Source organism: Acanthisitta chloris, unplaced genomic scaffold (assembly GCF_000695815.1).
Source record: "Acanthisitta chloris isolate BGI_N310 unplaced genomic scaffold, ASM69581v1 scaffold1686, whole genome shotgun sequence".
Classification (NCBI taxonomy): domain Eukaryota; kingdom Metazoa; phylum Chordata; class Aves; order Passeriformes; family Acanthisittidae; genus Acanthisitta; species Acanthisitta chloris.
The window spans coordinates 1-13177 of NW_008677431.1; the positions used below are offsets into that span (position 1 = coordinate 1).

At 48.6% G+C, this 13177-nt stretch overlaps 2 protein-coding genes across 2 annotated transcripts in view; one reads left to right on the forward strand and one right to left on the reverse strand.

Annotated features, from left to right (window-relative positions):
- Positions 1 to 42: 42 nt before the first annotated feature.
- On the forward strand, positions 43 to 1787 carry MRPS34 (mitochondrial ribosomal protein S34; the record flags this gene model as incomplete). Its single annotated transcript, XM_009076488.1, has 2 exons — positions 43 to 112; positions 1510 to 1787. Coding segments are annotated over 2 exons (348 nt in total), but the record flags the coding sequence as incomplete, so codon positions are not given.
- A 3238-nt stretch (positions 1788 to 5025) lies between these two features.
- The window catches only part of MAPK8IP3 (mitogen-activated protein kinase 8 interacting protein 3), a 44347-nt gene continuing 36195 nt past the window's right edge, over positions 5026 to 13177 (reverse strand). Inside the window, exons 22-31 of the mRNA XM_009076487.1 lie at positions 12737 to 12859; positions 12395 to 12475; positions 11590 to 11657; positions 11016 to 11164; positions 9997 to 10168; positions 9775 to 9888; positions 8348 to 8386; positions 6548 to 6730; positions 6151 to 6294; positions 5026 to 5498 (exon numbers count right to left, since the gene is read on the reverse strand). Of these exons, the coding sequence (XP_009074735.1) occupies positions 5377 to 5498; positions 6151 to 6294; positions 6548 to 6730; positions 8348 to 8386; positions 9775 to 9888; positions 9997 to 10168; positions 11016 to 11164; positions 11590 to 11657; positions 12395 to 12475; positions 12737 to 12859 (1195 nt within the window). The 3' untranslated portion in view covers positions 5026 to 5376. The remainder of the gene's footprint in view (positions 5499 to 6150; positions 6295 to 6547; positions 6731 to 8347; positions 8387 to 9774; positions 9889 to 9996; positions 10169 to 11015; positions 11165 to 11589; positions 11658 to 12394; positions 12476 to 12736; positions 12860 to 13177) is intronic.

Genomic DNA, 13177 nt, shown 5'->3' on the forward strand with positions numbered 1-13177 from the left:
CCCCGTCCCGCCCGCGCCCCCCGCGCCCTGCCCTGCCCTGCCCTCAACCGCTGCCTCTTCTCTTTGCAGAACATGGACCACGGCAGGGCCTGGGGATACCTGACCTTCAGAGGTAAAGCTTCGCTTTGTCCCGCACGCGTGGAGAGCACCGCGCGTGTTTCCCAGGCAGGGAAACTCTGCCTGCCTAGGAAATGTGTGTGTTTCTCCCATCTGCTCGTGAGAAAAGTTCCCCGTGGTTTAGTTTCAAAAGAAGATAGGATCTAGGCCCAGGAATGGAACCTTGGGGAACAGCAGCATTAAGAGGGTGTTGGATGTTCTGAGCCTTTGAAGGTAAGGCACAGAATGAGCACATCAGGCAGCTGTGGAGCTCATCCACACTTCACTGTGCTCAGCTCTGGGTCCCTCAGCTCAGGAGGGACATTGAGGGGCTGGAGCAGGTCCAGAGAAGAGCAACGAGGCTGGTGAAGGGACTGGAGCACAAGTGCCATGAGGAGAGGCTGAGGGAGCTGGGGGTGTTCAGCCTGGAGAAGAGGAGGCTCAGGGGAGACCTTATCACCCTCTGCAACTCCCTGACAGGAGGTTGGAGTCAGGTGGGGGTTGGTCTCTTCTCCCAGGCAACCAGCAGCAGGACAAGAGGGCACAGACTCAAGCTCTGCCAGGGGAGGGCTAGGTTGGATGTTAGGAAGAGACTTTTTTACAGAGAGAGTGCTCAGGCATTGGAATGTGCTGCCCAGGGAGGTGGTGGATTCACCATCCCTGGAAGTTTTCAAGCTGAGACTGGATGTGGCACTTAGTGCCATGGGCTAGTAACCACGGTAGGATTGGACTTGATCTTTGAGGTCTTTTCCAACCCGGTTAATTCTATGATTCTATCCTAAGAGGTAGAAATGAAATGGCAGAGCAGAGTGCAGGTATAATTGTCCAGGTAAAATTGTCACTAAGATGGTGCAGTGGCAAGTAACTGGAATGACTTGAACTGCGATTACTGGAATTGCAAGTAAGTTATTGGAATTCAAAATTAATGCTTGGAGTTCAGTGAGTGAATTTTCTCTTTTAGAGCTGCTTTATATTAAGTATACAGTTGTCCCTTACTGGAGTTACTGAATTAGTTCTCTTTCAAAGGTTTTAAAGTTGTTGGGCATTTTTAGTATTCCATTTCCCGGGGAGCTGTCATCAGTGTAGGGAGAAACTGCTCTTGTTCCTTAGCCATGGAAACTGAACCTGAGAAAGACTAAGTGACATTTTACATGAAGAGAGGGAGTCACCACAGGACTGGAATGACTTGCTTATGGTCCTTTAAGCTTCCACAGGCCCTTCCAGCCTGTTTCTCACTTCTGACAGAAGTGAGATCCCATCATATAGCAGGGAAGATTCTGTCCAGCCCTGTGAGAACTCCATTTTCTCATGCTTGTCATAGCATTTTAGGTCCCAGAGTCAACACTCGTTGTGTTTCACAGTGGGAATTTGTTGTGATGGTGTTACCCACTGGTGTTCCTCACCTTTTCCCAGGCAAAACCGAAGAGGAGGAGAGGGAGATTGAAAAAGCCATGTACCATGACTGGCGTATGGTGCCCAAGCATGAGGAGGAGAACTTCAAGAAGTTCACCCCAGTGCAGGTGGAGACTGTTCGGTTCCTGCCTTACCCTCCCCTGCTCCGAGCCATGATCCTCGCCCAGTGGCAGAAGGAGGGAAAACCAATCACAGAGGAGCCAATGATTGATGTGGAGAAGGTTCTGGCCACTCCTCGTAAGCATGGAAAGAGAAGAGCTACAGGGACACCAGTATAAAGACTCGTTCTGTGTCCTGAGCTTCCAGCATGCTCTCCCTGCCTGTTGAAGCACATCTCCTCACAGAGCCCCCCGTGCCCTGTGTGGCAGAGTGGAGCCAGGTTTCCTGGCTTTCTCCCCAGCCCTGTACAGTCACCTCATCTGAAAGGGAAGATGCAGATACATTCAGACTCTTTTTCCATAACTCTGGTCTCAGTTAGCAGAGGAATATTCTTGAATAGTGTCTGAATACAGAGCTCCTATCAGCCAACTGCAGTTCTTTGGAGCATCATTTTCTTCATAGCCTGAAAATTAGTTTTCAAGAACATTTTTTAGATCGTTTGTGTCCTATCTGAATCACAGAAAAAATGACTGAGAATATCGAAGTGTTTCACAGAGCTGTGAACAAATGTATCTGCAAATGAAAATAAATGTTTTCTTATTTCTGCAGCACAGTTCTAAGAAAACTTGGGCATTTTTTTCAGTGTCTGGACATCATCACAAGGGTCAAATGCAGAGCCATTAGCTTACCAAACACAGGCAGAGCATTGGGTTCTCTGAACACTGCAGAATCATCTGGGTTACTTCCATATGATGCAGTGAACATGTGAGGAACACAACTTGGATACTAAGCTTATCCAGAGCTATCCAGCTCGGTCCCAGAGATGGCTGTCAGGAGATGGGAGAAATGATTTTAGCTCTGGTGATGCAAAGGCTGTGGCTTGCTGGACCAGCCCCTTCTGCTCCAACCCTGTGAGTCAACCACATACTATTTCTTCCCACTAAATGCTTAAAAACGGTGAACACTTGAGCTTTTAGTGTCCTGCTGTTAAAGACAGCAGCAATCCCAGTGCCTTCCCAGGAACACAACGTGCTGCCCCAGCCCATGTTAACACATTTATTACATACAGAACAGATATGGTTTGTTGTTGATAGCATAGGGGACAAAGCATGGGAACGTATTCATACAGCAGGCTCTTTACAGAATGCCATCTTCAGACCAAACAGCGAAGTTTACAGGCCTTAAGACACTTTTTAAAATCCTTTTGTAACATACAAGGTACTTTACATACATCACAGTGGAGATATGACAGGGAAGTGTGCTGAAGCCAGTCAGTTCTCACCTTGCTGCTCTGCAGCCACCCAAGGTGGCAGGAGCTGCCAGGAGAGGTTGGGTCTCCTCCCTGCAGCTGCCCCTCTGGGCCATATGCTTCTCTCGGAGGAAAACATGCACTGAGCTGCAGAGGACCCTGGTGGGAGAGGCCTCATACTGGTCTCTTGTGTTGCCAGGGTCCAGTGGGTGGCAGGAGTCTGAGTACTGTCCCTCACCTGCTCAAACCAGACAGAGAACAAACAGTCAGAGGTACAAATGTTGCAATTCTGACTTTCCTATGGAAGAGTCAACAGAGCTAAGGAACTGGACCCTACCAGGGCTTTTTTTTTCCCCTTCAACTAGCCCAAATTCTGAAGTTTCCCTGGCTCTGACTGATGAACTGTTACATGACTGTGGAATTTGTGCTCTAAATGTTATATTGTTAACTTCAGTGTGCTCTGTGTTGGGATCCAAAGAGCTCTTCCTAGCAGAAAGTATTTGGGGAAAGTGAATGAGAAGCCTGCCATGGTCAGCAGTGAAATGTCCCTGGTGAAAGGTCCCCCCATGTGCAGTTGGTGTCTCCAGGCATCCCTTAGCCCAGTGCCAGCCACAGAGTCCAGTGTTCCAACCCCTGGAATAGACCCTCCAGCTGGATTCCTGCCTTGGGGAGGAATGGTGTGGGTGTGTGTCACCAGCACTGCTCACAGGCAGCGTGGCCAACACTGTGCCTGGCTAAGGACTCTATTCTCCAGAGATGTCTCTTGCCTCCTTGCAGGGGAAATCTATGCCCCAGCCCTTCCTGAACTGTGGATCTGAAAATTGTTTCAGTGCTGCTGTGTCAGAAGAGATGCCACATGTTGGAGCATCCCTTGGGAATATCACATCCCAGCAGCACACCAGGAGCTTTAGAACACACACCTTGGTCCATGGCAGCAAGCACAGGACACAGCTGGGAGCGTTCCAGGAGATGGAGGCTTGCCCAGCTGTCCCCATACTGTCACAAGGATGTCCCTGTGAACCCCAGGGTGCTGCTCAACTCAGGGAATAAACTAGATGACCACCAGGAGCTTCCAAATTCATCACTAACTGCGACTCACCCTAGCCCTGCACATCCAGAAGGGAGTGTTCAAGGGACACAGAGCTTGTCCTTGTGGGACAGCACTGTTTCCCCTGTCAGAAAGGGAGAACACACCGTTGTATTTACACCTGGAGCTGCCACATTCTGCACCTTGAGTTCAAACCCCCCTTTTTTGCTGCTTCTTTGGTAAGCAGGACACACATCTGCAATCACACAGCACTGCTTACACGGGAAGGGCTATCACCATTTTTCTTGGGGGCTGTCCATTTTTTTCAGGAGAAATTTCCAGCTTTTCAAACTACTTACAGTCAGTGCTTGCAATGGTAAAATAGGCTGGGAAATCCGTGTGACCTCAGGTAAGACAGAGCCTTTCTATTCCTTGACTGCACCTCACCAGTCTTTTCTAACAGACAGCCACAGGAAAAGAGAGATCTCCTTCCAGCAGCTCCTGGGAAGGGAACACAGCCTTGAGTCAAAACAATCTCAATGTGTTAATGCAGAACGTGCAGCAGATCAACACAATCTGCCCTCACCTGTGTTTTAAAAGCCACCAAACACAATGCAGAGATAACTTTATCCTGAACCTTTCAGAACGAACTTGTGAGTTTGGAAGGGAGAGTTAAAACTGTTGCCTTTTCTGCTCTTAAAAAACCAACATTCCAGTATGTTCCCTTTGCTACCACAGCCATGTGGCCTCCACAATCAAACACCTATCTTCCATCTGAGCCCATCAAACAATCCTCTCAGGACACACACAAGCACTCAGCACGTGACTGCTAAGGCAACTGCAGCAGCAGAGGAGGGAACTTTCCCCCTGCAAGGATGTGACACAGTAATGGTGCTGCTGCCTTCTCTGGCCCAGCAGCACAAGTGCTGCCCAAACCATGATGCTCCTTTCTCCTGAGGGTTCCTTGGACCTGGCTGCTCTCAGCCCATGGGATGTTTTTCTGTGCCTAAGGGTAGATAAGGTGTAGAGTCCACTGGTAAACTAGAAGGGATTTCTGCTGTGGTGCTGCAGAAGTGATTCACCATCACTGCTTTGTTGGGGGACACCTGGGGACACACTTCTTTCTCATGCAGGTGGGAGTGAGGCGACCTGCCCAAGAACCTGATCCACCCCTCTCTGGCTGCCAGCTCCTGCCACTGGTCAAAGGCTTCCCACAGTCCTGGCTCCAAGCTCACTTCATGATGCCCTGCCACGTCTCTCCTTGTAGATGCCAGCTCCAGAGCAGAAACAAGAATCCAACCACGCCGAAAGTGCACGGGCCTGAGATGAAAGCTGCGAGTTCAGAGGTTCGAGGGGGTCACAGTCCGAGGCAGGAGTTGTTGCAGTTGTCTGGGGTCGGTTTCCAGCAGGAGGTATAATGCAGGCATTCTGTATGTACATCTTGGCATTCAGGCAGGAGAGGGACACTTACATAGTGGGAAAGGAGGAATTCTCACTCAGGGATGTATGATACCTGCCACACAATAATGTGGCTACGTTCAGCCTTGGAAAGTACTGGCTTCACCTGGGTGGCATCTCCTGCATTCTCCTCTGTCTCATCATCTTCTCCATCCCCTGAGGAGAGAAAACAGAGAGTAAAAATGGCAAGAAATAAAATCCCTCAGTGCACTGCTCTGGAATACTCCAAGGAGGCTGTTACAGTCCTGGCAATCTGACAACAGGCACCATGAGCTGAGATCATCCTCTGTGCTTGGAGAACATTTACATCAATTTGCTTTTCTGAAGCTGGACTGCATGGATGGGACAAACCAGCTGCAGCAGCAGGGAGACACTTCTTTCCTTTCAGGGAAGCCAATGTTTACACACAGAGCACCCTCAGCAGCACAGGTGATCACAATGGGGCAGCAATGTTTGGAACCAGCAATAGCTGCAGCACCAGGGAGACACTTCTTTTCTTTCAGGGAAGCCAGTGTTTACACACAGAGCACCCTCAGCAGCACAGGTGATCACAATGGGGCAGCAATGTTTGGAACCAGCAACACAGATGGGTTTTTTCTTTCCAGGGCCATTCATGCATCTGTGGAGTCATGCAGGCACAGGGCAGAGCTTGGTAGCCTTGTGCTGTGGAAGGAAAATCCTTCTTATCTGCCCTCACAGCAGGAGTGTAGGGCTTTTCTGCTTTAGTTTCCCAAGCAGTGATGCCTCACTCCACGACCAAAGCCCTGCACCTCATCCCTTCTGGATGGATCCCACCAGAGGCACTCACCGATCCGGAAATCGATGTACCCTTCTCCTCCACTCAGCACCAGGACGTTCTTCAGCTTCTGCCCCTCGGTCTCAGTGGTTGCTGTGCTGGGGTTCTCCGAAGGACTGTCCAACACGCTCCCGTTCAGGGTCGCGAGGACATTGCCTGGCACAGGACACAGGTGGAGTCAGTGACTCTGCTCAGCCCCATGCAGCTCACACACACACAAACACACCGGGCAGACCAGTTACTTCTGCTGGCCGAATCTGGCAGTCACTGCAGCTTCACACAGATGTGTGAGCCACAGCAGGGACCAGCCACGGCCTGGACCCTGTCTGCTGCAGACCAGCTCCAGGTCTGGCTGCAGAAGGGATGGTGGGACAAGCCCCTGCTGAGGAAGGGCTGTGCTCATCCTTACCAGGCACAGAGACGAAGAACTTGACAGCATCCCGGTGGCCATGGAAACAGAGCTGTGCCTGAGCCATGGAGCAGTAGGGAATGAAGCTGCTGGCAGATTTATCACTGTTGTCATCACCATACACATGGATGACTCCCCCACCAGAACGGCTGCCCTCTCCAGAGGTTGGTGAGGTCTTGTTGGCTGGGGACAGGGAGGAGGAACATCATCAGTGAGAGCTTTGAGTCCTGTTTACAGAAGGGACTCAATCAAAGAGAAAACTCATGAGCCATGAAGGAAAACCTTTAAAGGTACAGGTCTCTTTAAAGGTCTTGTATGAATCATGTGATGGAGGAGACCACACCAGACTACACAGTCCCACTCTCTTGGACTGGGGTAAACTAGACTGGTGTCCCACACTGAAGGACTCACCAGCAGTGATCCTGTCCAGCCTCCAGAAATCATCCACTGTCCTAGGATCAACCTTGGTCTTTTGTACCTAGCAGGGTGTCCAAAGGTGTCCCAAGAGACAGCCAGGGCACCTGGAGGACAATTACTGCTATTCTCTGGAATGGTGAAGTTTCTCAGTTTCCAAGTCAAGTCCTTTGCTCATGCCCAGCCATGAGCACACAGGCTGCTGACAGCAGGCTCTGGGTCTAGTGAAGCCTCTCAGCCCAGTCAAAGCCCTCAAAGAAGTGGAGTGAGATCCTTCCTCAGTTCTTGATTTAACCATGACACCAGAACATCAGCTACTCCAGCAATGAACACCTGAAAGATGTTCACCATCCACAGCTTCCAAAGATTTCCAGGTGGGCTCAGGGACCTGCATCCTTCACGTCCAGGCTCCAAGAATGGGAATGTTTCCACTCACCAAGCACCAGAGACCAGTGCTCAGAGCTCAGGATGGGAGATGCTTTCCTTCTGCCTACACCCACATCAGTGCAACAGGAACAGTACTAAAATCAGGCAGCTTTCACTCTCTGCTTAATTATCTGTAGTTCTGTATTTTCACTTGGCCTAGATTTCAGTTATCAAGTGACTCAGACAAAGGAGACCTTTCCCTGTCAGGCTCAAGCCAGGATGGCGAGACAAGTACAAATACTCTGACAAAGAATGAGAATCAATGTGTGTACAGTATCTGGCTGTATCTGTTGCTATCTACAACTAATACCAGATGCTTTCAAAGGAGGAGACACATGGTGATAATGCTTCCAGCTGCCACAGAAATGTCTTAGAGTGAGAAATACCCCTCTAATTTCCAGCCCTGGAAAGGCATAAATTTGAACACAGACCCTGCCCTAGCTGGCACAAATCCAAACACTTCATGTTTATCAAGCCCTCCCAGGTTAAATGTCTTGGTTGATGATTTGCAGTTGGCAGATGCCAGAGCACCTCCTGCTATTGGCCTGCAACTGATGAGAGAAACATCCTTGGAAAACCAAGGATGACCAAGGAAGGCCTTGGAAGAACACTCCACTCCTGCTTCCTGGACTTCCTCTGACTGAATGAACCTCTCCAGTCCCCATCTCAAACCTGACCTACCACAACAAACGAATCATTGATGAAGAATAAAGTACTCTTAACACAAAAAAACCCTGAGGGATGGCAAATGAGATGGAAGAAAATGCTTGCAGCCACGGGAAAGGAGGATAGTTACATGACTCTCTCTGGATGCTTTTCTCCAATGTGACTTAAAATGAGAGTGATGAGAAAAAATGCATGGGGAGAGCTGGATGGCAAGATGGAAGGGTGGGAGAGTGACTGGGAAGGGGAATGGGTGCAAAAGGAGTGAGAGCTGAGGGGAGGAGGCAATGGACTTACCCCGGAGCCCAAGGAGTTGGCCTCGGTGGAGGACTACAGCTAGGCACAGGAAGGGAGTGGGAACACGGAGGGACACGGGAAGAGACAGGCAGGATGGGAGAGAAGAAAAAGGTGATTACTGGGAGGTAATTCAGGGAGCAACAGAAATGTGTAAAACCTAGAGAAACTGCCACCGGAGCTCTGACGAATTCATACCAAAACTAAACTGTTCTTGCTCACTTTGCTCTATCTTGCAGCGACAAATGAGATACCTGAGATGGGAGAGGGACCACGTCACAGGGATCCTACATTTCTAGTGAGACCTTCTTGCTTACCACATTTTTACAGGAACAACCAAAGATAAAGCAATTGGTTTACAGCAGTGAACAAGCTTAACTTGGAATGAGGACAGCAGCCCAGGACAGAATGGGCTTCAGAACAAGGACTCAGAAAGAAGACTAGGACTGTGCTGCACAAAGAGGACTGTGTCACTGCCCTCCTGGTGTCAGCCCTGGGCACATACAGCTCCACTGGCCCCAGAGGAGACCATCCCAGCCCTGACTTTCAGGAAGATTACAAGAGGTTTGTTCCTCTTATGTAAGAGTTATTTGCTTCTCAGCTTTCCTGTAAACACTGGTGAGAAAATATAAATTTGGCTGCTTTCTGTTGAAAGCAATTGCAATCAACCTCAAATCCTCCACCCCCGTGGTAATCTGGAACAGACCTTCAAAACAAGATGCTGATGGGCAGATACAGAACAGGATTACTAAGAGCTTCAACTGAACTTCCAGCTCCAGAGATGCATCTATTCACTGCTACTGCTGGGTCTCCTCACTAGACTGGATTTGGCATAGGATACTGATTTCTACTTGACCAATAAAGCTGAGGCCTAATTTGAGTAAATGAAGCTTTTCTAAGGTCAGTTTCTGGAAAAATACTGCTATGGAGACATTCAGATGTCTATGCCAAAATGAAATTTCCAGGGAGATCCTCCTGGTGACTTCTCATCCCATAGCCTCCTTTTGGAGACTTATTACAATTCCCAAAGCTTTGCTTCTTCTACTTTGCAGTAGCTACAGAATCAGTTCATATTACTCTGCTCTGTCAAGGTCATGCTCTGAAAATAAGACTGTAGGGATGGTAGAGATGTCACTGGTCACCCCAAGGAGGAAGTAGCTTCAACTGAACTGAAAAGAACAGTAACAAATACCTGCTTTGTTTTAAACAGGTTACAACCATTCATCCAAACAATTCCTCAATAAAAAAAAGAGTTACACCAAGTCCAGGGCTACTCATACTCAGAGTTCTTCTCCCTGTGATCAAGGGGGTGTCAGATGTTGGGGCAGCATCAGCCTGCCCAAGCCACCTGCCACACTGCACAAATAAAATCCAAAAACCTCCTTTTTTTAGCAAGGAATACAGAAGTATCTTCACTTAGTGTCACTTACTCTCAGTCAGGGGAATGGAGATGACGACGCCGTTCCCGGTGCCCACCCAGAGGCGATTGCCAGCAATGAGCAGAGCTGTGATCCTCACAAAGGAGAAGCCCAACTTTCCAGTGCCTAGAGAGCATGAACCAGAGTTGAGGTGTCAGTGATGACGTTGGGTGAGGAATTCTGCTCTGATCTCAGTAAGCAACAGGTATTTCCTGACAGGCCCCACTGCCTCACCTAGCATCTTGCTGACATAAGGTTCAATGTCAACATCCTGCAGGTGTTGGTGGCTGTGGGCATGGTAGAGCCTCAGAGTGGAGTCCAGGCGGATGGAAACCCACACTCCATCTCCAATCCATGCCAGCTGTCGCACCTGGCTCTCCCGCCGAGGGTGGGCATCAAAGGACTTCTGGAAGAGGTCAACCAACGTGAGTTCACACAAGGTTTGCCATTATCTACACATATACTGCACTTTCCTCAACTGAGATCACTTGTTTGGGTTCCAAAGCTCTTAGGGAATCTATGTTAATGCCAGCTGATCCCAGCAGTTCACTACAGTACACAAAAAAATCCCTCATTTGAGGAGCTGCACAGAAGCTTTGCAGAGCTGATGGTCTTTACAACATTTAGAAATCAAAGGCTTTCAAGTTTTGGTAGAAAAGGGAAACACACAGCTCCAGGATAAATTCCAAAGATCAAACTGCCTTGGCCCACTGATGTGAAGTTCAGATCCAGCACTTTTTCTCTCCTGGATTAGAATCATTTCAAGTACTCTCAGACAAGTTCATACCAACACCACTGTACTGAATTTCAAAATTTCAAGTACTCTCAGACAACTTGATACCAACACCACTGTACTGAATTTCAACCAAAAGGCTCTAACCATCATTTTTTCCTTAGGCAAATGGGATCACTGGCTTGCTAACAGTACTGTTTCTCTGTGCCACAGATGGAGAAGCCTCAGACAGTACATAAAGGGTCACTGTAAAGCCCAAAAGTATGTTTGGACAGTATGTGGCCTCATGGGCTCACTAGTAAAGGCAGAGAAAGTGCTCAGTTCAGCTTATCAATAGAATTATGCTCTGCAAAGGGAGGAAGGAATAAATACCCCTGGCAGATTGGGTCTGACAGTTTGGGTCCTACAGTCAGCAATGACAGCCCAAAGGTTCTGCATTTGACACACTGCAGCAGAAAACAGCTGGAAGAACAAATCCAAGTGTGTGCATGCATAGACACCGAGATGTGTGCTCTCTTACCTCAATCTGCATGGTCTTTGGCTGGATAACATGGATTTTGTTCTTGTAGCCACACCAGACTCTGTCATAGACCACGGCCATGCAGCGGATGGAGTGGTGAGTGTGGCCAAGATCCATCAGGTGGTAATTACTGAGATCCCACTGACCATCTGAGGTGAAACACAAGTGTGGAAAGATGACACATCTCCTCCATGACATGTCAGCACACAACAGAGCCCTCTACCTTTCCATATATATCTGGGCATACAGGCTTAGCTGATCCTCAAATGCTCAGTTTGCTTATGTCTGTGGCCTCCCTATGACTGTGTATTGCTCCTTCAGGCACAGTCTTACACTGATGAAACATGTCAGGATAAGGTGTAGTTTGGTGTCTGAAAGCACTCCCAATCAGGCTAATTTAAACATCCTTTATTGCAATGAAGTGAACAGGCTTCTCTGACAAGCACAACAAAACCAGCAGGGAAAGAAAGAAGTCAGCTGAAAAAGACTCTGGCACTTCTTGTCCTAGAAGAGGATTTAATCCACTGCTACACTTTCAGCCAAATTTTGTTTTCTCTATTAAATTGATTCTTACCTTCTGCCCGGTGGAATATGGCTAGTGTTCCATCTGCCAGAGCAACCAGGACTCTTCCTTTCACGTGCCTGAAATCACAGAATAGTAAATCCTTACAAAGCCTGTAGAAGTGAGTGACTAACAAACTCTTCCTGCCATCCACACGTGCCATTTTTATGTTGTCTCTACAATTCCCAGTCAGTTTAGCACTTGCAGGTTACAGAATCATAGAATCAACCGGGTTGGAAAAGACCTCAAAGATCATTGAGTCCAACCCTAAACATCCCTGCAAGGTATCACACCTCTTAGCTTCATTGCAGTAGGAGATCATCCCTAAATTTCCTGTTGAGGTTAACTTCTTCACAATACAAACCCCATCAATTTCAACAAATTCCTCTTAATTTACCCCTCAGTGAAATTTTGCCTTTCTCCTCTATTTTCTCCCAATACTGCTAATCATGTACTCGCTGAATTGGGTCAGGGCTGCAGTTGAGCAGGAAGATGGTTCAGTATGAGGGTTTCCCATAACAAAAACCTTGGGAAACTTCTCTCACAAACCAATGCACTTAAGACAGCAAAGAAAAGTTGAGGCTGCCCCACCCCTGAGAGTGTTCTAGACCAGGTTGGACAGGGCTTGGAGCAGCCTGGGCTAGTGGAAGGTGGCCCTGCCCATGGCAGGGGGTGGAATGAGAAGAGCTTTAAGGTCCCTTCCAACTCAAGCCATTCTGCAATTCTATGATTCTATGACAAAGAGCTGCTAACCCCCTCTAAAGTATCACTTAGGCCCTGAACCTTCTCCTCCAGGTCCCGTGGAATGCATACTTACACCAGGCTTAGCACAGAGTCCTTCAGCTTGATCGAGTGCAGACACTTCTTCCAGTTGGATACAGCTGAGTGCACATAAAGCCTGTGAGAGATGACAAATTGGGGAGGGTTTAGCAGCAGGGCCCCACACCTTCAGCACAGCCAGGCTTGAGTCTTCTCTTCTGGCAGGAAAATGAGCTTAAACCCTTGAGACTATGGTGAGCTTGAGCAACAAAATGAGCAACAAGAAGTTCCCCAGAAGTTTCCCCAGAAACAAGCAGTGAACTGAAGGCATATGGACATGAAAAACAGAGCCCAGGGCAGGGAGGTGACACAGAGCTCTGCCAGCCCAAGGGAGACCCACCAGCCATTCTGAGCTCCCAGCCACATGGTGGGGGCAGCACTGGTGCAGGTCCCAGCAGCATCCCCAGTTGGCTCCTGATCTGGCAGTGCTGTGCTGGACTCTGTCTTCTGCTGCCCGTTCTCCCTGGAGGGGCAAAAGAACAGTGTTAGAGGTTTGGCAGCAGCACACAGAGTACCCACCTGGGCCCATAGCCTGGTGCTCACAGGTAGGTATAGGCACTTGCAGACACAAATTGCTTCCTTCTCTTTGGTGGTTTTTAATTGCAATTTGCACTTTGCAACATTTCCTTCTCCCCCCCCTCCCCCCCAAAAGAACAAGTACTTCAAATCTACAGGCCTTAACTGAGGGTTTGGCAGGACTATTACACAAACATTTTCTCAGTTCATTTCCACCTTAACAGAAACAACTTAGTAAAACTTGGGCATTTAGGATCAATCCGTA